This window comes from Chrysochloris asiatica, unplaced genomic scaffold, assembly GCF_000296735.1.
Source record: "Chrysochloris asiatica unplaced genomic scaffold, ChrAsi1.0 scaffold00124, whole genome shotgun sequence".
Taxonomy (NCBI): Eukaryota; Metazoa; Chordata; class Mammalia; order Afrosoricida; family Chrysochloridae; genus Chrysochloris; species Chrysochloris asiatica.
The window spans coordinates 4,134,721-4,158,380 of NW_006408642.1; the positions used below are offsets into that span (position 1 = coordinate 4,134,721).

At 39.2% G+C, this 23,660-nt stretch overlaps 1 protein-coding gene across 1 annotated transcript in view; it reads left to right on the top strand.

Moving 5' to 3' along the window:
* Window positions 1-23,660, top strand: part of SNRK (SNF related kinase) — a 93,917-nt gene that overhangs the window by 42,933 nt on the left and 27,324 nt on the right. The window contains exon 3 of the mRNA XM_006868774.1: window positions 19,688-19,829. Coding sequence (XP_006868836.1) covers window positions 19,688-19,829 — 142 coding nt within the window. The remainder of the gene's footprint in view (window positions 1-19,687; window positions 19,830-23,660) is intronic.

The following is a 23,660-nucleotide window of genomic DNA, read 5'->3' on the forward strand; positions in this document are numbered from 1 at the left end:
AGCAGAGCACCAGGAATCAAACAAAAAAGACTCCTGGGTAGCTCAAATGGACTGTCCAAAGTTCATATATAAAGCTCATTGATTTCGTTTCTAGCTATCATCCATAGTCTTATGCAGATTCTTGTTTAATTTTGATTTAAAACTCTAGCAAGTTCAATTAATTCCTGCCTGTCATCATCCTTCATCAAATAGATATCTAACACAGGTACCTCTTGCAGGTAGGCACACTTGTAACAGGAGCTAAGAAAGGAACTTGAAAAGTCTCAAAACCAAGATGTAGGGTTGTTGTTGCTATCTGGATTCCAGACGTTTTGCTGTGCTGTGGGCACTTCTGGAGGGAGGGCGAGGTACCTCCTCACTTTGGAAGCACCTCTACGAGGGGTATCCTAGACAAGAGATAAGAAGGAACCGTCTTTTATTAAGCAGGTGGTGATTCCTTTGGGTGTGAGTGAATGACAGAGATGAATCATGGCAGGGCCCAGAACACAGAGTGCAGTGGTGCTGTTTCTGCAGGAGCTTCTCATTACCACTGCATCTCAGCACACTGCCTAGCATGTTGGTTGTGAAGTGCCCTTGAGTCAGTTCAAACTCATAGTGACCCTGTAAAAGGGTTTCCGAGGAGCAGCTAATGAGTTTGACCGCCAACCTTGCAGTTCAGAACAACCTTGCGGTCCAGTGCTTATCCTGCAGTGACACACCAGACAAATAGTGATGTTGAATATACATATCAGTACCCGTTTTGTGTCCTTTTAGTTTAGGGCTGATGCTGTTCCCCCAGGACATGTAGTTTAGCATGTTCTTTAGCTGGTGATTCTAATTGACCTAGAAGTAAAAATAGACTGCAGTCATTTTAGCATTTTTCATTCTCTGAAGGTACTAGAGGAAGAATCATTTAATAAATTTTCCTGGAATAATTAAGTATTTGAGGAAAAGGTAGATAGAGTTGATCCTGATTTCTGGATGTGGTACACATATGTTTTAAATAAAACTTGAATGGAAATAAACTGGGAAACCGTGTAGAAAGAATAATTACTATTAATGTTGAAGGATCCCCTTACAAAACCTCCTTAAGAGATGACTGAAGAGATTGTTCATTAAGAAGTCATATCAATAGCCATAAAGAAGAAAAGTTTAACCTTAAAAGTAGTTCGAGCATTCAGGATTTGGTATAAAGCTATAGAAATCTAAATTATGTGGTTGGCAAAAGGGTAAGATTAACAGAATAGAATACAGTCTATGAAAAGACTCATCCATAGATGGACAATTGGCAAAGGTGCTAAAACAAATCAGTGGATAAAGGGAAGTCTTTTCAACAATGGAACTAGTGGCTATCCATAAGCAAAAAAAAAGACTTGCTCATAATTAACTCTGCATCTGTGATAGATCCAAGTGTAAAATGTGAAACTGTACAGTTTCTAGGAGAAAAAAAGATTTTTTTAACCTTGGCCTAGGCAAAAATATTTTAGATGCAGCACTAGTTGCATGACTCATAAGAGAAAAAAATGGCTAAATTTATTGAAAATGGAAGGGATACACAGAGTTACGGTACCAAAAGGAAATGGTTGCTGCTCAACAGTTTCAAGAGATAGCATATAATCAAGAGACAATGAAACTGAAGGAAGAAGTCTAAGGTGCATTGAAGGAATTGGCAAAGAACAAGGAAGGCCCTAGGAATAGATGGAATAAAATTGAAATCTTTCAAGAAAGTGAGGTGGCACAGGAAGCACTCACTGATCTATGCCAAGAAATTTAGAAGACAGCTACCTGGCCGACTGATTGGAAGAGTTCCGTATCTGTGCCCATTCCAAAGAGAGGTGACCCAACGGAATGCGGAAATTATCGGACAATCTCTTTGATATCCCATGCGAGTAAAGTTTTACTAAAGGTAATATAGAAATGGCTGCAAGCATATATTGGCAGAGAACTTCCAGAGGTTCAAGTTGGATTCAGAAGAGGCTGTGGAATGAGGGATATCATTGCTGATGTCCGATGGATCTTGGCTGAAAGCACAGAATACCAGAAAGATGTTTACCTTTGCTTTATTGACTACACAGAGGCTTTCAGTTGTATGGATCATGACAGGCTTTGGCCAACATTGTGAAGTATGAGGATTTTGGAACACTTAATTGTGCTCATGAGGAATCTGAACCTGGACCAAGAGGCAGTTGTTTGAACAGAACGTGGGAATACTGAATGGTTTAAAATTAAGAAAAGATTGTATTCTTTTACCATACTTAGTCAGCCTGTATTCTGAGAAAATAATCTGAGAAACTGGGTTATATGAAGAAAAACATGGCATCAGGATTGTAGGAAGACTCATTAACAACCTACGATATGCAGATGATACAACCTTGCTTGCTGAAAGTGAAGAGGACTTAAAGTATTTACTGATGAAGATCAAAGAGCACAGCCTTCGGTGTGGATTGCACCTCATTGTAAAGAAAACAAAAATCTTCACCATTGGACCAGTAAACAACATTCTTATCAATGGAGAAAAGATTGAAGTTGTCAAGGACTTCATTCTTCTTGAATCAACTATCAACACTCACCAAAGCAGCAGTCAAGAGATCAAATGGCGTATTGCATTAGGCAAATCTGCTGCACAAGACCTTCTTAAAGTGTTGAAGAGCAAAGATGTCAGCTTAGGGACTAAGGTGCGCCTGACCCAAGCTATGGTATTTTCAATAACCTCATGTGCATGCGAAAGCTGGACAGTGAATAAGGAAGACTGTAGAAGAATTGATGCTTTTCACTTATGGTATTGGAGGAGAATATTGAAAATGCCATGGACTGCCAAAAGAACCAACATATCTGTGTTGGAAGAAGTGCAGCCAGAGTGTTCCTTGGAGGCCAGGATGGCCAAACTTCTTCTCTCATACTTTGGACATATTGTCAGGAGGGACCAGTCACTGGAAAAGGATATCATGTTTGGTAAGGTGGAGCTTCAGAGAAAAAGAGGAAGACCCCCAGCAAGATGGACTGGCAAAGTGGCAGCATCAGTGGGCTCAAGTGTGGCAGCAATTGTGAGGTTGGCCCAGGACCGGGCAGTGTTTTGTTCTTTGTACATAGGATCGCTATGAGCTGGTGCTGACTCCATGGCACCTAACAGCAACAACAATAGTTCCTTGAAAGGAGTCCTGGTATGGCACTGTAGGTTAATATGCCAGACTGCAAAGCCCTTTGAACTGCCAGGTTGGCGATTCAAGCTCAGCGGTTGCTCCTCAGAAACCCTGTACAATGTCACTATGGATAGGAACCAACTCAACATCACTTAACAACAATTCCTTGGAAGGGAGTCCTGGTGTGGCGCTGTGTAGGTTAATGTACTGGACTCCAGAGTAGATTTGATCTGCAAGGTTGATGGTTCATCAGCTGCTTCTTGGAAACCCTATATAGGGTTGCTATGGGTTGGAACCGACTCACCAGCACTTAACAACAATAATTACTTGAGTATTAAGTCACAGAGTGGGAGAAAATATTTGCATATCTTATCTGTTAGAGAATTTATTTCTAGTAAATATAAAGAACTCTCAAAACTCATTAATAATTTTTTAAAAGTAATCTAATTTAAAAATGGGCAAAATATTTGAACAACCATTTCACCAAAGAAGATACATTAAGTGTTTGCAAGTCACTTCTGACTCATAGCAACCCTGTATCGGGTTTCCAAGGAGCATCTCGTGTGTTTGAACCACAAGCCTTGTAGTTAGCAGTCCATTGGCAAATAAGAAATGAAAAGATGCTCAGCTTTGCTTATCAATTGTTAAATGCCGTCGAGTCATTTTCAGCTCACAGCGACCCTTCATAGGTTTCTGAAGTTGTTAATCTTTGTGGAAGCAAAAAGCCTCATCTTTCTCCTGCAGAGTGGCTGGTGGGCTCAAATCACTAACCCTGCAAATTTAAACTAACCTATTAGAAATACTATAACGCACAATTTTGCAACAAAAGTAATAACAGCCATTATGTGTGTGATTACATAGGTAGAGCTGTATGCATATATGTGCGTAAGAAGGCACTTGAATATACAACTGTCTCTGCTGGCATTTGTTTATACATGTTTATGTGGTCTATGAATCTGCTCATGTATGTGTATTAAACTTCATGGAGGGCACAGTTATGAGTACTATGAAGACATAACCTAACACTTTATAGGGTAGGTTTATTGGGTTTGAAGACTTGGGACCATAGTCTAATGGGTCAATTTGGTCAGCTGGAAAAACATAGTTCATAAAGATAATGATGACATAAGGGGCATGGTTATGGATATTTTGACATATCCAAACACCTTGTTAGACTGTGGTTCTGGGTTCTAAGACTAAGGAGCATAGTCTCAGGGACACCTAGGTCAGTTGGCATAGCACAGTTTGTAATTATAAGTCTCGACATCCTAGTTTGGTGAGTAGCATCTGGGCTCATAAAAGCTTGCAAATAACTAAGTTACAATTATTGGTCTCTTCCCATATGGAGGAAAGGAGAGTGAAGGAAACCGAAGACTCAAGGAAGAAATTAGGCCATTAGATGAATGTTTCGTGACAACTGCAACTTGTACTCTGAGAACAGAAGTACTAGATGATGCCTGGCTGCCACTACTGATTGTTCTGACCAGGGATGACAGTAGCAGGTCACAGTTAGAGTGGGAGAAAAATGTAGAGCAAAACGCAAATTCCTAAGAAAGGCCTGTTTTACTGGACTGATAGACTAACAGAACCCCCAAGGCTATTGTCCTAAGACACCCTTTGATCTTGGATCTGAAGCTACTCCTAGTGGTCACCTTTCATCCAAATAAGTAGATTGGCCTATAAAATAAGCAGTATCACCCAGGAACACTGTGCTCCTTTAAATTAGTCATCTGTATGTCTACATGAGACTAAATGGTCAACATTTACCTTAAGACAAAGATGAGATGCTAAGGAAGGGCAGGGAAGCTAGATTAATGGAAATAGAACACCTTGAATGGAAATAATGAAAATATTGACACATAGTGAAAAATATAACCAATGTTATGGAACAGGTTGTACAAAACTTAATAAGTGGGAACCTAATTTGCTATTTAAACTTTCTCTTAAAATACAATAAAATATCAAGCAAAACAAAACGAAACAAAAACCCAAACTAAGTCTGTTAGAATGGCTAAAATTTCAAAACCAGAGCCAAGAGCCAACAAGGATATGAAGAAACCAGAACACTTGTACATTATTGGTAGGAATATAAAATGGTACAGCTATTTTGGAAAATTATTTGGCGGTTTCTTATAAAACTAAGCATAAACGTACAGCATCCTCAATCCTAGGTGTTTGTACAACAGAAACAAAAGTTTGTCTACACACAAATGTGTATACAGATGTTTATAGTGGTTTTATTTATAATTGTCTAAAACTGAAATGTATGAACTGGGCCATCTATACAATGGAATATTACTCGACAATGAAAAGACTGAACTAAAATAAATATTGGCATATGCAATGATATGGTGAATCTCAGATGCGTTAGTGAAAAAAGGCAGATTGCAAAGTCTGCAAGTTGTATGATTCCATTTGTAGACGTAACTGTAGGGACCTAAAGCAGACTTGTAACCAGGAGCTGGTTTAGGGAGAAGCCCAAGGGAACTTTGAAGGTGTGATAGAGCTATTCTGTAGCTCAATTTGGTGGTTGCAAGAATGTGAGTTTATCAGAACGACCCCATACTCACACTAAAAATGGTGACTTTTACTGTATGCAAATTGTTTCTTAATGAAGTTTAGGAAATAATCAACTATAGAAGTAAAACAAAATCTGATTTACCTTTGCCTCTCTACTAGGCAAGCAATAAAGATAGTTTGTGATGGTAGTGAGTATGTATGGGCCTTCCCATAGACTGCTGATAGGATTTTAGCTGAAGTTGAACCTGTATTATGTTAATAATCTGAAAAAAATGTTAACTTTAAAAACAGGAAATCTGTGGTTATATATGTGAGAATTTTCTAGCTAACCTTTAATATATCAGACCCTAAAAAGTGGTAATCCTACCAGAAACCAGACATACTGTAAGTTTATCTTGGAAGATAGAATATGTTGTTTTGTATTTGCTTTTTTTTTTTTTAAATATAAGAAGATAAGTTGTGTATATTTGTAAACCACATGGTTAGTTTTGTGTTATGCGTGGAGAACTGACCAAACCAGACATTTAGAAAACGTTTGAGTTTTGAATCTGGTTATATTATTATTGAATTTGCCATTATAAAACTTATTTATTTCTCTGTATCCTCAAGTGAGGAAGTTAAAAAGTTTGGCATGGGTGACCATTTTAGGGAGTGTTTATGAGTGCTGTGAAAGGGCCTACCTCATCTGACTTTGTACTCACAGTGCTGAGAAAGCTGTTTATTGCATTAACTTTTCTGTGCCTTTTGACAGAACCCATTTAACACTTAGCCAAAAGTTGGCGTATGTAGGCAGTTTTTATTACCTGATGTTTTAACGTCCTGTATATTTGTCTTGAGATTTAGTGGTGCAGTGGTTAAGTGCTTGATTGCAAATAGAAAGGCTGGCAGTTTGAACCCAGCCAGCAGCTCCATGAAAGAAAGGCCTTGTAATCTGCTTCTGAAAAAATTATAGCCAAGAAAACCTTAAAGGAGAAGTTCTGCTTTGTCACATGGAACTTCTGTGAGTTGGGATTGCCTTCATGACAAGTAACAGTAGCAACATATTCATTTTATGGTAGCTAGCATTATTTCAGCATTATGCTACAGGCTTGATGTTTTTAGATTAATAAAGCACCAAAGCACTCCACTAGTCTTTTTTTTCTTTTCACTTTTATTTACATTTTATATTAAGGCTAATTTACTCCTGAGCTGTAAATTTTTGTTTCTTCAGTTTCTTCTGGGATATCTTTTTCTTCTGTGCCCCCTCTTCTTCTGGTTTAGGAACAGTGTGAACCTTTTTGGTGAGGATCATCTCAGTGTGGCAGGGGGAGCTCGTGTAGGGGTTGATCCGACCATGAGCTCTATAAGATCAACGGCATAGCTTGGGGAGTTGTTAACTTGAATGTGTTCAATGACCAGAGATTCCACATCTAAATAAACCCGTAAGTTCAGCATTGCTCTCTGCAAATTTAAGCATGTGCAGCAAAAATTCAGCACTCCTTCTGGACCATCTACCCTGTGTTCAACTTCACTGTTTGGCTTGGGCACACTTAACCAACACCACCACCATTGTGACATCGGAATGGTACACATTGCTTCTGCAAAGTGACATGTTTCAGATACTTGGTGGCTTTTCAGATATGCATACCTTTGATGGCCTGGACAGTTTCACTGGTGTTCTTAGAATGGACCTGGAGATTTGAACCTCTTGATTTGCATGATTTTGTGGGGTTTTCTGGGTCAAATAAGTAGTGAACCATTTTGTGAGATTACCTCAGGCTGTTTATGGGAAGAACTCCACTAGCTAATAAACGAAAGCATCAAGTTAGCGCACACTTCAGATTAGTAAAATGCTAAGCATACAGTATTATATAGTCTGATCGACTTGCTGTTGCACATTTTTGGATTTGATACTAAGTCTAAACATTTGTACTTTCTAGTTCAAAGTTAGACTTGTGAAATCTTTGTATCTGTCATAATCTTGTGGGAAATTTGAAATGTGAAATCACCACTTAAAACAAAATTTTAAGTCCTTTTGTCTCAGTGGTAAAGCAGTTCCCTACTAGATCCCAGCTTTGAAGATGATTTTCATTGGAAGTCATGAATAGAAGCATGTATGTTGCCATGAGGGATGGCCACTTGATCCTACAAAAAGTTCTAATATATGAATATTTTAGACTTTGCAACTAGTTGTTGCTGTTGTTGTTGTTACCTGTCAGCGTGTCAGTTCCAACTCATAGTGACCCTGTGTAGGGTTTCCAAGGAGTGACTGGTGGGTTTGAGCTTATCCTACAGCGCCACATCAGGACTCCAGAGCTCTTTGTCTCTGGGTCCCTGCAGCTAGTAGTATAAGAAAATTGGACGAAAGCTTGAGATTTTTCTGTTAAGCTTATAAATAGGGGTACTTAGGGCTCACAAGGCTAGTTTTACAAAGATATACTTTTGGAAAGATATTAATTTGAACATTTTTTTGTATTACCAAGGTACTTAAAAGTACCATGAGGGGATGTTTTGGCTGGGTGGAAATTTGGAGACTGCCAGAGGCTCCAGACCGGCTGTCTGGGAATGTACCAGGGTGGTGGTTGTGTGGTGGCTCTGACTCCAGAACTCTCCAGTTTGGTCTGGAGTGGGGCTATAGAACTAGAGGGTGAGGTGACCAGCATCACTGCCCTGCCCCCTGTCCCCAGTTTATGAGGCCAAGACCCACTCCTTGGTATAAAAGTTTGTCAGTCACTGAGATTTATCCAGAGACTTTCTGTACTCCCAAACCATGTCCCCCTTTATTTCCTTTCTTTTTCTAAGACTAATACAGATTTTTTTGTAACAGTGAATTTAATATTTTGAGTTTTCTTAACCTGGAAGCAAATGACTGTGCTAAAAGTTAAAATAATTCTTCCTCTAGCTATGCAGGAGAGTCATAGTATGGCACTGTAGGATAAACACTGGACTGCTAACTACAAGGTTGATGGTTCAGACCAACCAGCCGCTCCTTGGAAAATCGCATACAGGGTTTCAGTGTATTGGAACTGACGCCACAGCACATAACAACAAAGCAGCTCTGTAGGCTCTGGAGAAAATGGTTTCTGAATCCTATAAGGGAACCTCACAGATCACCACAGGTTCCAGAGTTGTGGGTGGGAATCACTCTCAGTGAGAAAACATGTCTGTGCTTGTTTAATCAAAGTGCACATCATAATATTCTGTTATGCATAGTTGGTTTTTAATGACTTTTTTTGTGAAAGTAATGCTATTCTTATAAGAGAGTTCCAGTGAAACAGAAATATATTGAATACAAAGTAAAAATCTCCCTTTGCTTTCCCCTAGTAGTCCCTTTCTTATGTTGTTGCGTGTAGTCAAGTTGATTCTGAATGTTCCATAGCAATCCTGTGTAACTGAGTAGAACCATAGGGTTTTTTATGCTGTCATCTTCATGGGAACAGGTGGCCAGGTCTTTTCTTTCATGGAGCCACTGATGGGTTTAGATTCCACTCCTTTCAGTTAGAAGCTGAGCGCTGTGACAGCACAAGGTTCCTTGACCCAGGGGTAACTGTCATTGTCGGTCCTTTCAGACTCTGCACTATTTGCAGAGGCACCCACTTAGAGATACCAGATAGGCGGTGGTGGTCACGTCGTCTAGAAGAGAACTGGCACTCACAGGAGCGAACGTGGCCAACATCACACAGCTAACTGATGACGTGATTTGAATTTGGGACTCTGAACCTTTAGCCAGGTGTGCTCTCTTCATTAGGTCATGCTGAAAGAAATCAGCCAGCTCTGACGTTTTGGCGTGGCTTATCTTTCCTGCTTCATTTGTCAGGTTCACTTCTTGACTGGTGGGAGAAGTGGGTTTGTAGGATGATTTAAGCTACATGGAAAGGTGACTGCTGCATGTCTAGTTGGTGTTTGTGTGGACATGTTCAAATCCACAGGGTTTGATTGATAACCCTTTGACATCTTGAACTTTTTCTTGTTTTCTTTTGACTTGAAAATACAAGTTTGCACAAGACCTTAAACAGCTAGCTAAAATAAATTGCAGTTTGCCATCGTTGATTTCTCCCCCAGCACACTCCCATACCCTGAACTGAGCACGTCTTAATCTCCTTTTCCTAATCTTGTATGTGAAGGACATGAGTAACACTGTGCTGCCCTCTGCCCTGGTAGCTCCGCTTCAGCTGCCTTTGTGGGCCGTGGTGGCTCGGTGCTAGTGGGTGTTCTTTCTATGAAGGAGACCTGGGTTTGCTCCACAGCTGCCATCCCTGACTAAGGTATACCACCCATCTGCCAGTGGAGCCTTTGCAGGGGTAGGATGCAGACCAGGTTTCAGCAGAACTTCCAGACTAGGAAGAAAGATCACTTGGGGATCTACCCAGTAAAAATGGTCCTTTCTGCAACCAGTTGTGGGGATGGTGTAGGACGAGCAGTGCATTGCCCTGTTGTGCCTGGGGCTGTTACGAGTTGGGGTAAAGTCAAAGGTAGCTAACAATAACCACTTTAGTTACAGATTCACTCCATTTAACAAACTTGTGTTGGGCAGGGTGCAGGGGACATGCTCTGTGCTTAAGGAGCTCCAAGTTGTTAAGTGCCATCGGGTAGATTCCGACCCATAGCGACCCTGGATAGGGTTTCCAAGGAGCAGCTGGTGAGCTTGAACCACCAATCTTGAGGTTCAAATGACTTTGCAGTCTGCAGGCATTAGCCCACTGTGCCACACCTGTCATCACAGCTCACTGTACAGATGTAAAAATCATTGGTGGGTTTAGGACACCAGGTTGGAGGTTGAGGAGGGTCAGCAGTGGAGCACTTTTGAGGATATTAAGCGGGTGATAGAATTGACAGGATCTCCCTGACCTGGAAGTCGGAGGACCCAAAGGGTGAGGAGTCTGGATTGTCTTGGGCTTTCTTTGGGTACCTAGAGGGGCCATTGACCAGGCTAGAGCATAGACAGGAACACATAGTTTTAGGGAGAAGATGATAAGCATGGATTTTTGAAGGCCCAGGGGGCATTCCAGTGGATTTAAGGTCTAGTATTCAAGAGAGAGAGAACTTTCTTAAAAAGCAAATATGAGATGGTGGCATTCATTCACATAATTTTTTAAAAAGGGAAGGAATGTTTTCCTGTTAAATAATACAACTTTGCTTCTAACGAGAGTATTGATAACCATGAGCTTGTCTGAAATCTTCATTTCTGTTAATTCAAGTTACCTGAGAGTTTTTACTTTCAGAGAATTTCTAGTTATGTTCCTTAGAACCAACCCTGGTTTTAATTGGAACAAGAAAGAATCTTTAGTAATCCAAAATTCCTGGTAATAGACAAGGAGAAGTTCTTACTGTGTAAACAGGAATTCTGGTGTGGTGCTGTAGGATAAGTACTGGACTGCTAACCACAAGGTTGATGTTTCAAACCTACCAGCCGCTCTTTGGAAACCCTATAGAGGTTTGCTGAGTCAGAACTGACTCTGGCACTGAACAACAACAACATATAGGAATTCAGATCCTGGGTACTTATATATCTGAATAGCATACAAAGAAACCCAAGTTCTAGATTTCATTCTGGGGATCCTGGAATCAAAACTGTTCTGAAATAGTACATGCTATTCTAAGAAAGCATTGGTCTTGCATTAGTATTGGGTCGGGTGTCAGTTGATGGTGACCACAGTTGGACCTAGAAGGTGATTGCATAAAGTCTGGCAGCTGGTCCCTACTTCATCTGTAGTGGTTTAGAACACTCCAGTCCTCTTGGGTCTTTCCTGACTCTTGGCTCTATGAGGGGACTTCAAAAAGTTTGTGGAAAAGTGGAATTGAAAGATGATGGAATTTTCCCATGAACTTCTTAAAGCCCCTTTTATTGAGAAAGAAAACTGTTGGGAAAACCTTTCTCTGATCTTCCCATTTTTATTCTTTTCTAATTCTTCTTTCTTTGGCTGTGTAGGTAAATTACTTCGAACTTTTTAGAAAATCTCTTAGTAGTCCTGACCACGCCCCTGTCCTTTTTACATTTGCTTTTTCTCGTATTAGTGTGTTCTTTTATTCTGTTTTATTTTCCATTTTAAGCTTTTCATAGCCCACCTAGAATGAACTTTGTAATATGAATTCCAGCCCAGTCCTGGAAATAGCATAATTCACATATATGATGATAGGTTAAGCTCCTGAGTGTTAGCAGATGAAACTTCAGTCCTCACATTCCTGATCTTACTTAGCTCCAGCTTAGTAAGGGAGCAGTCAGGAAGACAGACCCCTGGCTTCCTCCTGTACTTGGCTTTCTTTTCTTTCCACCTTTTCTTGGTTTTATGGTTGTTGTTGTTTTTTAAACCAAACTCTATTTATTGAGTCATGTTTTCTTCTTCCATTTTTATTAACCAGAGACCTATAGCTGAGTCAGAAATGAAAGCATATACACTAGATAGTGGTGGTTGTTAAGTGCTGTCAAGTCGGTTCCTACTCATAGTGACCCTGTATAGGGTTTCTAAGGAGCGGCTAGTGGGTTTGAATAGCTGACTCTGTGGTTGACAGTCCTGTGCTTATGCTACAGTGCCACACCAGGACTCTTAGATGATATTATCAGTGTTAAATTAGATTATTCAGGTGGTTTTAACTTATGTATATTTTAAATATGATTGGAAAATTCCCTGAACATATTTAAAAAGTGAGAATAATTCAAGTCCTCATAACTCCCAATTAAAGTCTGGGTGGATCCCTTGTAGTCCTGGGTTCTCAGATTGAAGCTGTGGATTTTGTAGTTTTTTTATACTAAGACTGTTGCCACCTTTCTCCCTCTCTGATTTTTGGGTGATTGATTATAATAAACAATTCTTGGTGCCATTCTTAGTCTTAACAATTCCAGTGTTATGGGAACACAAGCTGCTGATTCACATCTGCCCCCCTCCATTGGCTCTGTGTTTCTGGAGCTTAACCTACACCCTGTTTCTGTTATCTATTGGCTGTACCTCACAGTGAATTGGGAACCCTTTACAGATAATTGCATCTAAGTTATTTTGTTCACAGTGATTGGCATAGATGAACAGGGGCAGGGCAGCGGTTTTCTGTGTGCTGGGCTCTGTGGTGAATACTGACTTAATTCTTTAATGCCTGCAACAGCTTTAAGAGGTGTTGCTATTGTTGTTGTTGTTATGTGCTGTGGAGTTGATTCTGACTCATAGCGACCCTGTACAGGGTTTCCGAGGCTGTAAATCTTTACGGGAGGAGAAAGTCTCATCTTTCTCCCATGGAACAGCTGGTAGTTTTGAACTGCTGTCCCTGAGGTTCGTAGCCCGATTTGTAACCACTATGCTACCAGAGCTCATTAAGAGGTGGTAGTTGTTGTTGTTAAGTGCCATTGAGTCGGTTCTGACCCATAGCGACCCTGTATAGGGTTTCCAAGGAGCGACTGGTGAGCTTGAACCATCAACCCCTTGCAGTTCAAACAGTTTTATAGTCTGGCGCATTAACCTACAGCGCCACACCAGGACTCCTAAGAGGAGCTGGTAGATTACTGTTATTAGTACCACTTCTAAGACAGGAAACACATTTTGAAATAACCTGGTTAAATTCATACCACTTGTGCTCGCTTGGTGGCCAGCTTTTCTCTCTTTGCTTTGGCCCTTGAAATGGGGAAGTAAGACAATTCAAAGACAAAAAGTGGAGCAAAAAGAGAAGTGAAAACATGTGGAGAATAAGTAAATGGGACAAATGATCCACTCGAACAGTCATATTGTCTTAGTGAGAAGGCCATCTGGTCTTTGTAATACTTTGTCCCCTTGGCTCTTATTCTTAGTTCTTTGCTGTTCTTGTCTAGTTTAAATGCTTTGACTTAGGTTATTAGCTTTGAAACTACTTGGCATATAATTGATATCTAAAGTTTTCAACTTTGAATATTTTCATACTCCAGAAATTATTTGAGACTAACTGGAAACAGTGTACACAGATTATATGTCTGTCTTGCATTTTCTTTTCCTTTTGCTTCTACTCTGGTAGCGTAGTGGTTACGAATCGGGCTGCGAACCTTAAGGTCAGCGGTTCGAAACTATCAGCCGCTCCGCGGGAGAAAGATGAGGCTTTCTATTCCCGTAAAGATTTACACCCTCGGAAACCCTGTACAGGGTCGCTATGGGTCGGAACTGACTCAACGGCACTTAACAACAACAACAACAACAGCAGCAACCACATATCAGGGCGCTTGGTGGCTCCATATGATAAGCACTGGACTGCAAACCACAAGGTCTAAGGTTTGACTTTGCCAGCTGCTCTGTGGGAGAAAGATAAGGCTTCTGCTCCCACAAATATTTAAAACCTCAGAAATTCTATATAGGATAATGAGTCAGAACTGATTTGATGCACTTAATAATGATCACGTATCACTTCCTAGTGAGCAGAATGTTCGTTTGTTTGGGCAAATGTTCTGAAAAGAACATTTTTTAATAATTGGACTTCCTTGTTGATATTAATGTTAATATTTAACAGATTAAAGGAAGTTTTCTTTGACTAAGAATTTATGATGTTTATATATTTATAAATATATAAGGTTTTATATATATATGTAATATACAGTTACAGTTTTAAAGCATCAGTTTTGTCTGGTTACACTGCCAGATGTCATCTCTAGTTGTTTGTTTGTTGTTCAGTCCATTGTGACTCAGAGACCCAGCAGGACAGAGCAGAACTGCCTCACATGCCTTCCTAGGCTGCTTACGTGAGGAGATCACAGGTCCTTTCTCCAGTGAAGCTGCTGGGGACTTCGAATCAGTGACCATTGGTTACTTTGAAAACCCTATGAACACACTACTCCCCTGACACACATGTCTATTTCAGACAGCTTGGTGGCAACTGATTTTAATTGCAGTTGCCATTGGTTCAAAGTGATGGCAATGATCAAAATCAGCAGGCTTAAGTTTTACAAAGAGGGTTTAAGTTAAATGTTATCTATATAAATTTCCTTTAAAACTTTTAGAATTAGGTTTCTAGAATTACGGTTATAAATTCTCCTCAAGAGCCTGAATTTAGTGATCCTTAGGCTCCTTTCACACTCATGTATGTATGCTACTGCTATGTGCCGGGGAGTCGGTTCCGACTCATAGCAACCCTGTACAGGGTTTCCGAGACTGTAAATCTTTATGGGAGCAGAAAGCCTCATCTTTATTTCGCGGAACCGCTGGTAGTTTCCAACTGCTGACCTTGTGGCTCGCAGCCCAATTCATAACCACTACACTACCAGAGCTCCTTGTATATGAACATTTAATTTTGGTAGGTTTTTCTCTATCTGTTTCACTGATTTCTACTGAAGCATACTTATTAAAATTTATTGTACAGATAAGAAATAACTTAATTTTTTAAATTAATTTTCATTTGTGCCTTTATTGCTCTCTCTGTTAAGTTTAAGGAGCCCTGAAAGTACTGTCAGATAAGCACTGAACTGCTTACTTCAAGGTGAAGGGTTCAGACTCACCAAGTGCTCCTGTAAAGATTTGCAGCCTTGGGAATATAAGGATTGCTAGTAGTTGGAATCAACTCAGGGGCATTGAGGTTTTGTTTTGTTTAGACCAAGGAAGAGCTATTTCCTTAAGCTTTCATTCCCTTGGAAAGCAATGTGGAACCTACATTATTTTGGTTTTAAATTTAAAAGGAAATAGCAGATGAGTGTGTTTTAGTGACAGATAAAAATGTCACGTAGTCATGTGCTGTGCCTGCATCTTGTCTAGAAAACTTTTTGAGTTGAACTCTCATATGAATAAATGATTTGTGATTTCTTCCGAAATAGGTAACTTCGTATCTCCATTTATAAAAAAGCATGATGTTTTTCCATCTGAGTGATAAATTTGCTTTTTATTTAGGGTTGTTGTGTGCTCTTGAGTCAGTTCTGACCCATAGCAAACCCTTTATAGGGTTTCCGAGGAGTGGCTAGTGAGCTTGAACTGCTGACTTCGCTGTTCAAACTGACTTTGCAGTTCAACACCAGGTGCAGACTGTGGAACACACCCTCAGTTGTTCATATGCAAATTTAGGCTGAAACGGAAGAAAATTTAAACAAGTCCAAGAGACAAAATATGACCTTGAACACATCCTATATGACTTTAGAGATCATCTCAAGAACAGATTAGTTGCATTAAACACTTAATAACCCAAAACCAGAATTGTGGGATGACATCAAAAACATCTTACAGGAAGAAAGCAAAAGGTCATTCAGAGGACAAGAAAGAAAGAAAAAAACAAAATGGATGTCAGAAGAAACTCTGAAAATTGCTTTACAGCATAGAGATACTGAAGCAGATGGAAGAAATGAGGAGCTAAAAGAACTGAACAGAACATTTCAAAGGGTGGCGCGAGAAGACAGAGTCAAATATTATAACAGAATGTGCAAAGACCTGGAGTAGAAAACCAAAAGAGAAGAACATACTCAGCATTTCTCAAACTGAAACAACTGAAAAAAATTCAAGCCTCAACTATTGAAGAACTCCAGGGGCAAAATATTGAATGCTGGAAAAAGCATCAAAAGATGAAAGGAATATACAGACTCACTAGACCAAAAAGAAATGGTCTATGCTCAATCATTTCAAGAGGTAGCATATGATCAAAAGACAATGATTTTGAAGTAAGACGTCCAAGGTGTACTGTGAAGGCATTGGGAAAGAACAAGGCTTTGGAAATTAATACAAATTGAAATCTTTGAACAAACTGAAGCAGCACTGGAGGCATTTATTCGTATGTACCAAGAAATTTGTAAAACAGCTACCTGGCCAATATGGAAGAGATCCATATTTGTGTCCCTTCCAACAAGAGGTGACCCAACGGAATGCAGAAATCATTGGGTAATTTCAAGTAAAATTTTGCTAAAGATAACTCAAAAATTGATACAGCAGTACAGTGGCAAGGAGCTACCAGGGGTTCAAGCGGGATGCAGATGGGGGCATGGAACGTGGGTTATCATTGTTGACTTAAGATGGATCTTGGCTGAAAGCAAAGACTATCAGAAAGATTTTTCTTGTCTTTATTTACTATGCAGACTTTTGATTGTGTGGATCATTACAAGCGATGGACAACACTGTAGAGAATGGGTGTTCTACAACATTTAATTGTGCTCATGAGGATCCTGTTACATAGATCAAGAGGCAGTCGTTTGAACAGAAGACACTGAAATGGTTTAAATCAGGAAAGGTATGCACCATGGTTATATTCTTTCACCATGCGTATTCAATCTGTATGCTTAGCAAATATTCAAGAAGCTGGGTTATATGAAGAAGAACGAGGCATCAGAATTGGATGAAGACTCATTAGCAGTTTGTGATATGCAGATACTACAGCCTTGCTTGCTGAAAGCAAAGAGGACTTAAACATACTGATGATGATCAAAGATCATAGCTTTCAGTATGGGTTGTACCTCAAATGTAAAGAAAACAGAAATCCTCACCACTGGACAAATAAATACCATCAAGATAAATGGTGAAAAGATTGGAGTTGTCAAACTTAGATCAACCATCAACACTCATGGAAGCAGCAGTCAAGAAATCAAACAATGCATTGCATTATGTCTTTGTACAGATTCCTCATGAGCACAATTAAGTGTTCTGGAATGCACATTCTTCACAGTGTTATCCATAGCTTGTCTGATCCACAAAGTGGAAAGCTTTCACATAATCAATAAAGCACAGGTAAACATCTTTCTGGTATTCTCTGCTTTCAGCCAAAATCCATCTGACAACAACTATAATATCCCTTGTTCTACATGCTTGTCTAAATCCGGCTTGAAATGCTTCCAGTTCTCGGTTTTATGCGCCGTTGCTGGTGTTTTTAAATTATCTTTCAGCAAAATTTTACTTGGCATGTAATATTAATGATACTGTCCTTTGGAATGGACATAAATATGGATCTCCACCAATCAGTTGGCCAGGTAGGTAGCTGTCTTCCAGATATCTTGACATAGATGAGTGTGTTCCTCCAGTGCTGTATCAGTTTGCTGAAAGATTTCAGTTTGTATTCTATCATTTTACAGAGCCTTATTAATTTGCCAATGCCTTCAGTGTACCTTGAATTTCTTCTGTCAGTGACTCTATGTGTTCATTCCATCTTCTTTTGATGCTTTCTGTATCATTCAATATTTGCCCATAGAATTCTTCAGTATTTCACGTCGAGGCTTGAATTTTTTCTTCAGTTCTTTCAGCTTGAAAAATGCTGATCCTGTTCTTCAATTTTGGTTTTCTAACTCCAGGTCTTTGCACATTTCTTTATAATACTTAACTTTATCTTCTCGAGCTGCCCTTTCATATTTTCTTTTCATATCTTTTAGCTCCTCATTTCTTCCTTTTGCTTTATATCTCTACACTGAAAAACAAGTTTCATAGTGTCTTCTGACTTTTATTTTGGTTTTTTCCTTCCTTCTTGTCTTCTTAATGACCTTTTGCTTTCTTCCTGTCTGATATTCTTGATGTCATCTCACTGCTCGTCTGGTCTTTGGTCATTAGTTCATCAAATCTGTTCTTGGGATGGTCTGTAAATTCAGGGTCATAGTTTGGCTCTCATGGACTTGCTTAAATTCACTTGAACTTGCAGACGAGCAGTCTGCCCTGGAGTTGTTTTGGTTTAAGATGTTGAGCTTTTCCACAGTCTCATACTACAGATGTAGTCAGTTTGATTTCTGTGTATTCCATCTAGTGAGGACCATGTGTGTAGCTAGTCTTTTATGCTGTTGAAAAAAGGCATTTACACTGAATAAATCGTTGGCATTCCAGAAATCTGCCTTGCGATCTCCAGCATAATTTCTATCACCAAGGTCATATTTTCTTCTGTTTCTAATCTTCATGTTTGATCAATTTCAGATTGTAGAAGTTGATAGGATTCCTCAATTTCACATCATTTAGTTATTGGTACATAAATATGAATACTAGTATTATTAACTGGTCTTTCTTATAGACATATGGATATTATCCTATCATAGACAGCGTTCAAGATAGATCTTGAAATGTTTTTGATGAAGAATGCAACAGCACTCCTTTTCCACTTGTCATTCCTGGCATAGTAAACCATAGTCAGATTCAGAATGGCCAAGACCAGTCCATTCAGCTCACTGACATCGTAAGATATCAATCTTTATGAGTTCCATTTAATTTTAGACAACTTCCAATATTCCTAGATTCATACTTTGTACATCCTATGTTTTGATTCTTAATGGATGTTTACAAATATTTCTCCTCATTTTGAGTTGTGTCCCATCAGCAAATAAAGTTCCCTAAAGCTTTATTCCAGTAATCATAGTCAGCTCTACTTTGAAGAGGCAGCTTGAGTGCCTTCCAAACTGAGGAGCTCATCTTCCTGCACTGTATCAGACAGTATTCTGGTGCTCTTCATAAGGCTTTGACTTTTCATTACCATATCTGACAGTGTTCTCTTGTTGTTCTTAGGGTTTCCAGTGGCTAAGCATTCTCAGTAGTCGACCTCTCTTTTCTTCCTAGTCTGACTTAGCCTGCAAGCTCAGCTGAAACCTATCCACCATGGATGTGCCTGCTGGTATTTAAAATATCGGCAGGCAGCTTCATAGCACAGTCATAGCTCTCCCATTGCTGAGCTTTGATTTTATTATCTATAAAAATGATCTGAGTTATATAACTTAGTTACCTCATTAGGATTGAGGGGGAAACTGAGTTGATTGTGACCATAGGCAAAATCCTTTTCAAGTCTCAGAATATCTGTTTTATGTCTGGCGTGTGTTGTAATGGGGTAAACAGCAGTGTCTTGTCCACTGGTTTGGGAGCCTTGATACTTAATTTCCTGTTGATGGTCTTTCCATTAACGATTGAATGAACTAACTCATCTTTCCATTGAAGACTTACTTTCCATTCACTATGTGCCTCTATGTGCTTGGTACTTACTTAGGCCTTAAGTGACTATGAATAACATTGAACAAGGCAGGTAAGTCTCTTGCCCTGTTGGGGGTTATGTTTTCTTCCCTAGATGTTTTCACTTTAAAAGATAAATTCTTTTGATTAGTCAGAATAAATGAACATTATCAGCCTGTTTTTAACCCCAATGGTGTTTTGCCCCTTTCTAAGTGGTCCTTTATTTAACAGTATGTCTTTTCTTTGTAGATATATGGAGTCTGGGAGTGATCCTTTTCATGTTGGTGTGTGGGCAGCCCCCCTTTCAAGAAGCCAATGACAGTGAAACATTGACAATGATCATGGATTGCAAATACACAGTACCATCCCACGTGTCTAAAGAGTGTAAAGAGTAAGTAAAAAACAAAGTATGTAGAAACCTTATGCACTCATCTTAAAAACCCAGACATTTTATTTTACTTCATTAGCATCCCAAGAAAATCTGAGTTGCCTTCAATATCCAAGCTTGCATTTGGACTTATTTTAAGAATTCAGCTGCTATTAAGAGAATTTTGGGGGTGGTTAACCCTCAAATATGATTTGAAATTTCATATTAGAGTACAGAATGGATCAGTCTGTTTTTAAATCAGTCCTTTGTCAAGAGAGAAACCCTTCACATGCCTCATCAGCATCTTAAAGTGGACACATTACCATGGGAACTGGCTTTTTCTACATCATTATAAAAGCAAGACCACCTGGAGTTATTTTTAAGTTGCAGAGAATAATTAGGACATTTTTCTGTTCTGAACTAGACTATCTGCACCCCATTGTAGGACTTTTAGAGAGCATATTTCAGAGCTGGATTCTTTTCTCCTCCCTACAACTGGCATATGTGATTATGGGAAGCCAGCAACCAAATATTCACTCAAGTTGGTTATTTGGAATTGAATGTACTTTATAATACTTTGATAGTTTGATAGAGGTGTGGTGAGAAATACGTTAATGAATTAGAAGAGCTGCTGGAAGTTCAGTATTTCCTTGTCATTGGAATGATACATTTTAATGGGCTCAGCTCTAATGATAGCCACTAAAAGGGTGTTGCTGTCTTACAGAGTTGTGCATTTAAGATCCTGATATTAAATAGATATCTCTCCCATCAACTGGTAAGAAGGGAATCTCATAGTTTGGGAAATGTTTTGGCATGAAGTGGATGGTTAAGAACTTAGGCAGTCAAATTGTCTGGGTTCAATACTGGTGTCTCCATTTAATAATTATGTGAGAATTGTAGTAACCTACTTTATGGGGTCAGAGTTCAGGTATAGAACTATAGGATAAGCACATTGACCTCATAGTGGGAATTCACACCCACCATCCGCTCCTCAGAAAGCCTGGTAATGATGAGTTGGAACCAATTTAGTACTTAACAACAAACACCAGCCTTATAGGGTTATTATGAACATCAGATGAATTAATACATATAAAGCTCTTAGCTCAGTCCTTTACCCATAGGAATCACTCAGTATGAATATTAATCATGATGATGGTGATTTTTGTACTGTCACTATTATTCTCTACCCTAGGGTCACCATCTGGGTTTAGATTGTACTCGTGTTAGATTCTGTTTTTAGTCCAAGGAGTATCTCCACAACCCTTATTAAAGAAACTAAAACAGATTACTTGTTTTTATTTTGACATACATCATTCAAAAGGATGTATTAAAAAATTATATAATAAGGTGAACACTTACTTAGCATCTAGATAACAAAATAAGAACAGTTACCATTATCTTAGAAACCTTCTTTGTTACTCCCTGTTAGAGGGATTTGCTTAAAACTTATAACATCGCTTGGATTTTCTTGTGCTAAATTTTGCTAAATTGTATTGTTTAAGGAACTTATATCCATTTCATCTAATTTTAAATTTTAATCTTTTACAAAGAACTGCTTTTTGCCTTAAGGTTGGAGGTTCAAATCCACCAGCCACTTCTCAGAAACCCTATACAGACGATCCCTACACTTGGAACCAACTCGGGACTCAATAGCACTTAAACCTTTTGCCACATTTGACTTTTGCCCTCAACTCGCTTGGAAGGTGTACTCTATTATTTTAGTGATCTTCCTGTGTGTTTTAAACACACATGCATATTTGTTTACTTAATTTAATGAAATTTGTTGTTAATCCATAACTGTACCTTCTTTCTAAGCAACTCAAACTCCTTACAAACCTTTAATCACCATCTAATATTTATTTCTTCACAAATTACACAGTATTATCATTTCATTCAGTCAAAAATAGCTTAGATTTACCCAGCTATATGCCAAGAATTTTCTGTATCCTTCTTGCATATCTGATCTTCCACTTGGAATCACATTCTTCTGAAAATTACATCTTTTAGATTAGAATTTCTGTAGATGAGTATCTGTCAGTGATAACTTTCTTACTTTTTATTTGAAAATGAGTATTTTGGGTTTAGTTTCATTGGGTTAGAATTCTGGGTTGAAAGTGATTTTTGTCTTAGCTCATTGGGAAGACTATTATCTTCTGATGGCCATTGGTGCTGTTGAGGAGTCAGCTGTTTGTCTGACTGTCTCTCAGGCTGCTTTAAGAACTTGTGTTTATTGTGCTCGGGGTACGTTTGACCTCCTGGATTGAGGTTTGTGGTCTTGGATTCTCAGCCATTATCTTTTCAAAGAAAGCGGCTTTCTGTTTCTGTTCTTTTTGGAACTCTGTGGTTGGTTGTATTTTAGATTCCCCAGCCTCCTAACACTGCACAATAATTTTGTATAGTCTTTTGTTCCTTATAGTCAGATTTTCAAGTTTCTCCTTCGTGTCTTAGACATAGGCAATATAGTTACGGCAATATAGTTACCGTCTGTGTCTGAACATTTCAGTATCTTCTTTGCATTCCAATTTTGCTGTCATGTTTTAAAATTCTTGCTAATGGCGCTTTGTTTCTTTTGTTTTTATTATTTGAGAAATTCCTAAAGGCATTGTTTTAAGTTATATTCCTACAAAAAGATTATTTGGTTTTGCTTCTCTAGCAGTTGCCTAGGAGCCCTGCCAGCCTGGAAGTATTTGACATTAATGTCTTTACCTGGGGATAACACTGGGAGCGTTAATTTAGACCAAAACAGTGTGTGGGGACCAGGGTTCCCGTGACTGCTTCTGAGCAGTGTATTTGTTTCTTATTTCTCATCCACCCTCACATTGAAGCTGGGATCCCAGGGGTTTCAAGGCTCCAGTATAAGGACTCCCACTTTCAGTTGTTGTTGCTAAGTGGCTTTGAGTCAATTTGAGTCATAAAGACCCTGCATAGTGTTTCCAAGGAGCAACTGGTAGGTTTGAACCACTAACCTTGTGGTTAGCATTCCATTGCCTATCATACAGAACAAGCCACACCAGGAATCCAGGCCCACCATATTATATTCTGTTCCCTTCACCCAATGTAGTTTTCAAATCTGATGCAAAAACATCAAGCCAAAAGCTAGCTTTGTTGATTGCCTCCTAAGGTTCCTACTTTCATCCATTTTTAGCTGCTGGAATTTATTGTTACTTCTTTTTTTGCCAGCCTAACAATGTCTTTAAAACATTCTTCTGAAATGTATTCAACATTTTAGTTGCCTTCATTAAGGTGGTCATTTATTCCTCAGACACAAGTTGGCTTATGTGCTCTCTTCTGTGTATCACTGCTGTTCACTTTACCAGTTCTGGGACACTGCTAAACCAGCAGTTAATTCAAGGACAGATGTTAATTTGATGCTAGAGTTAATTATTGTTGTTATTAGGTGCCATCAAGTTGGTACCGACTGATAGCGACCCTATGCACAATAGAATGAAACACTGCCCGGTCTGGGGCCAACCTCACAATTGTTGCCGCGCTTGAGCCCATTGATGCTACCAATTATGTTGTTGTTAGTGCCATTGAGTTGGTACCAACCCATAGCGACCTTATGCACAGCAGAACGAAACACTGCCCCATCCTGGGCCAACCTCACTACTGGTGCCATGCTGAGTCCATCGATGCTGCCACTTAGCCAGTTCATCTCGTTGGGGGTCTTCCTCTTTTTCTCTGACCCTCCACCTTACCAAACATGATATACTTCTCCAGTGACTAGTCCCTCCTGACAATATGTCCAAGTATGAGACACGAAGTTTTGCCATCTTGGCCTCTAAGGAGCATTCCGGCTGCACTTCATCCAAAATGGATCTATTGGTTATTTTGGCAGCCCATATTCTCCTCCAA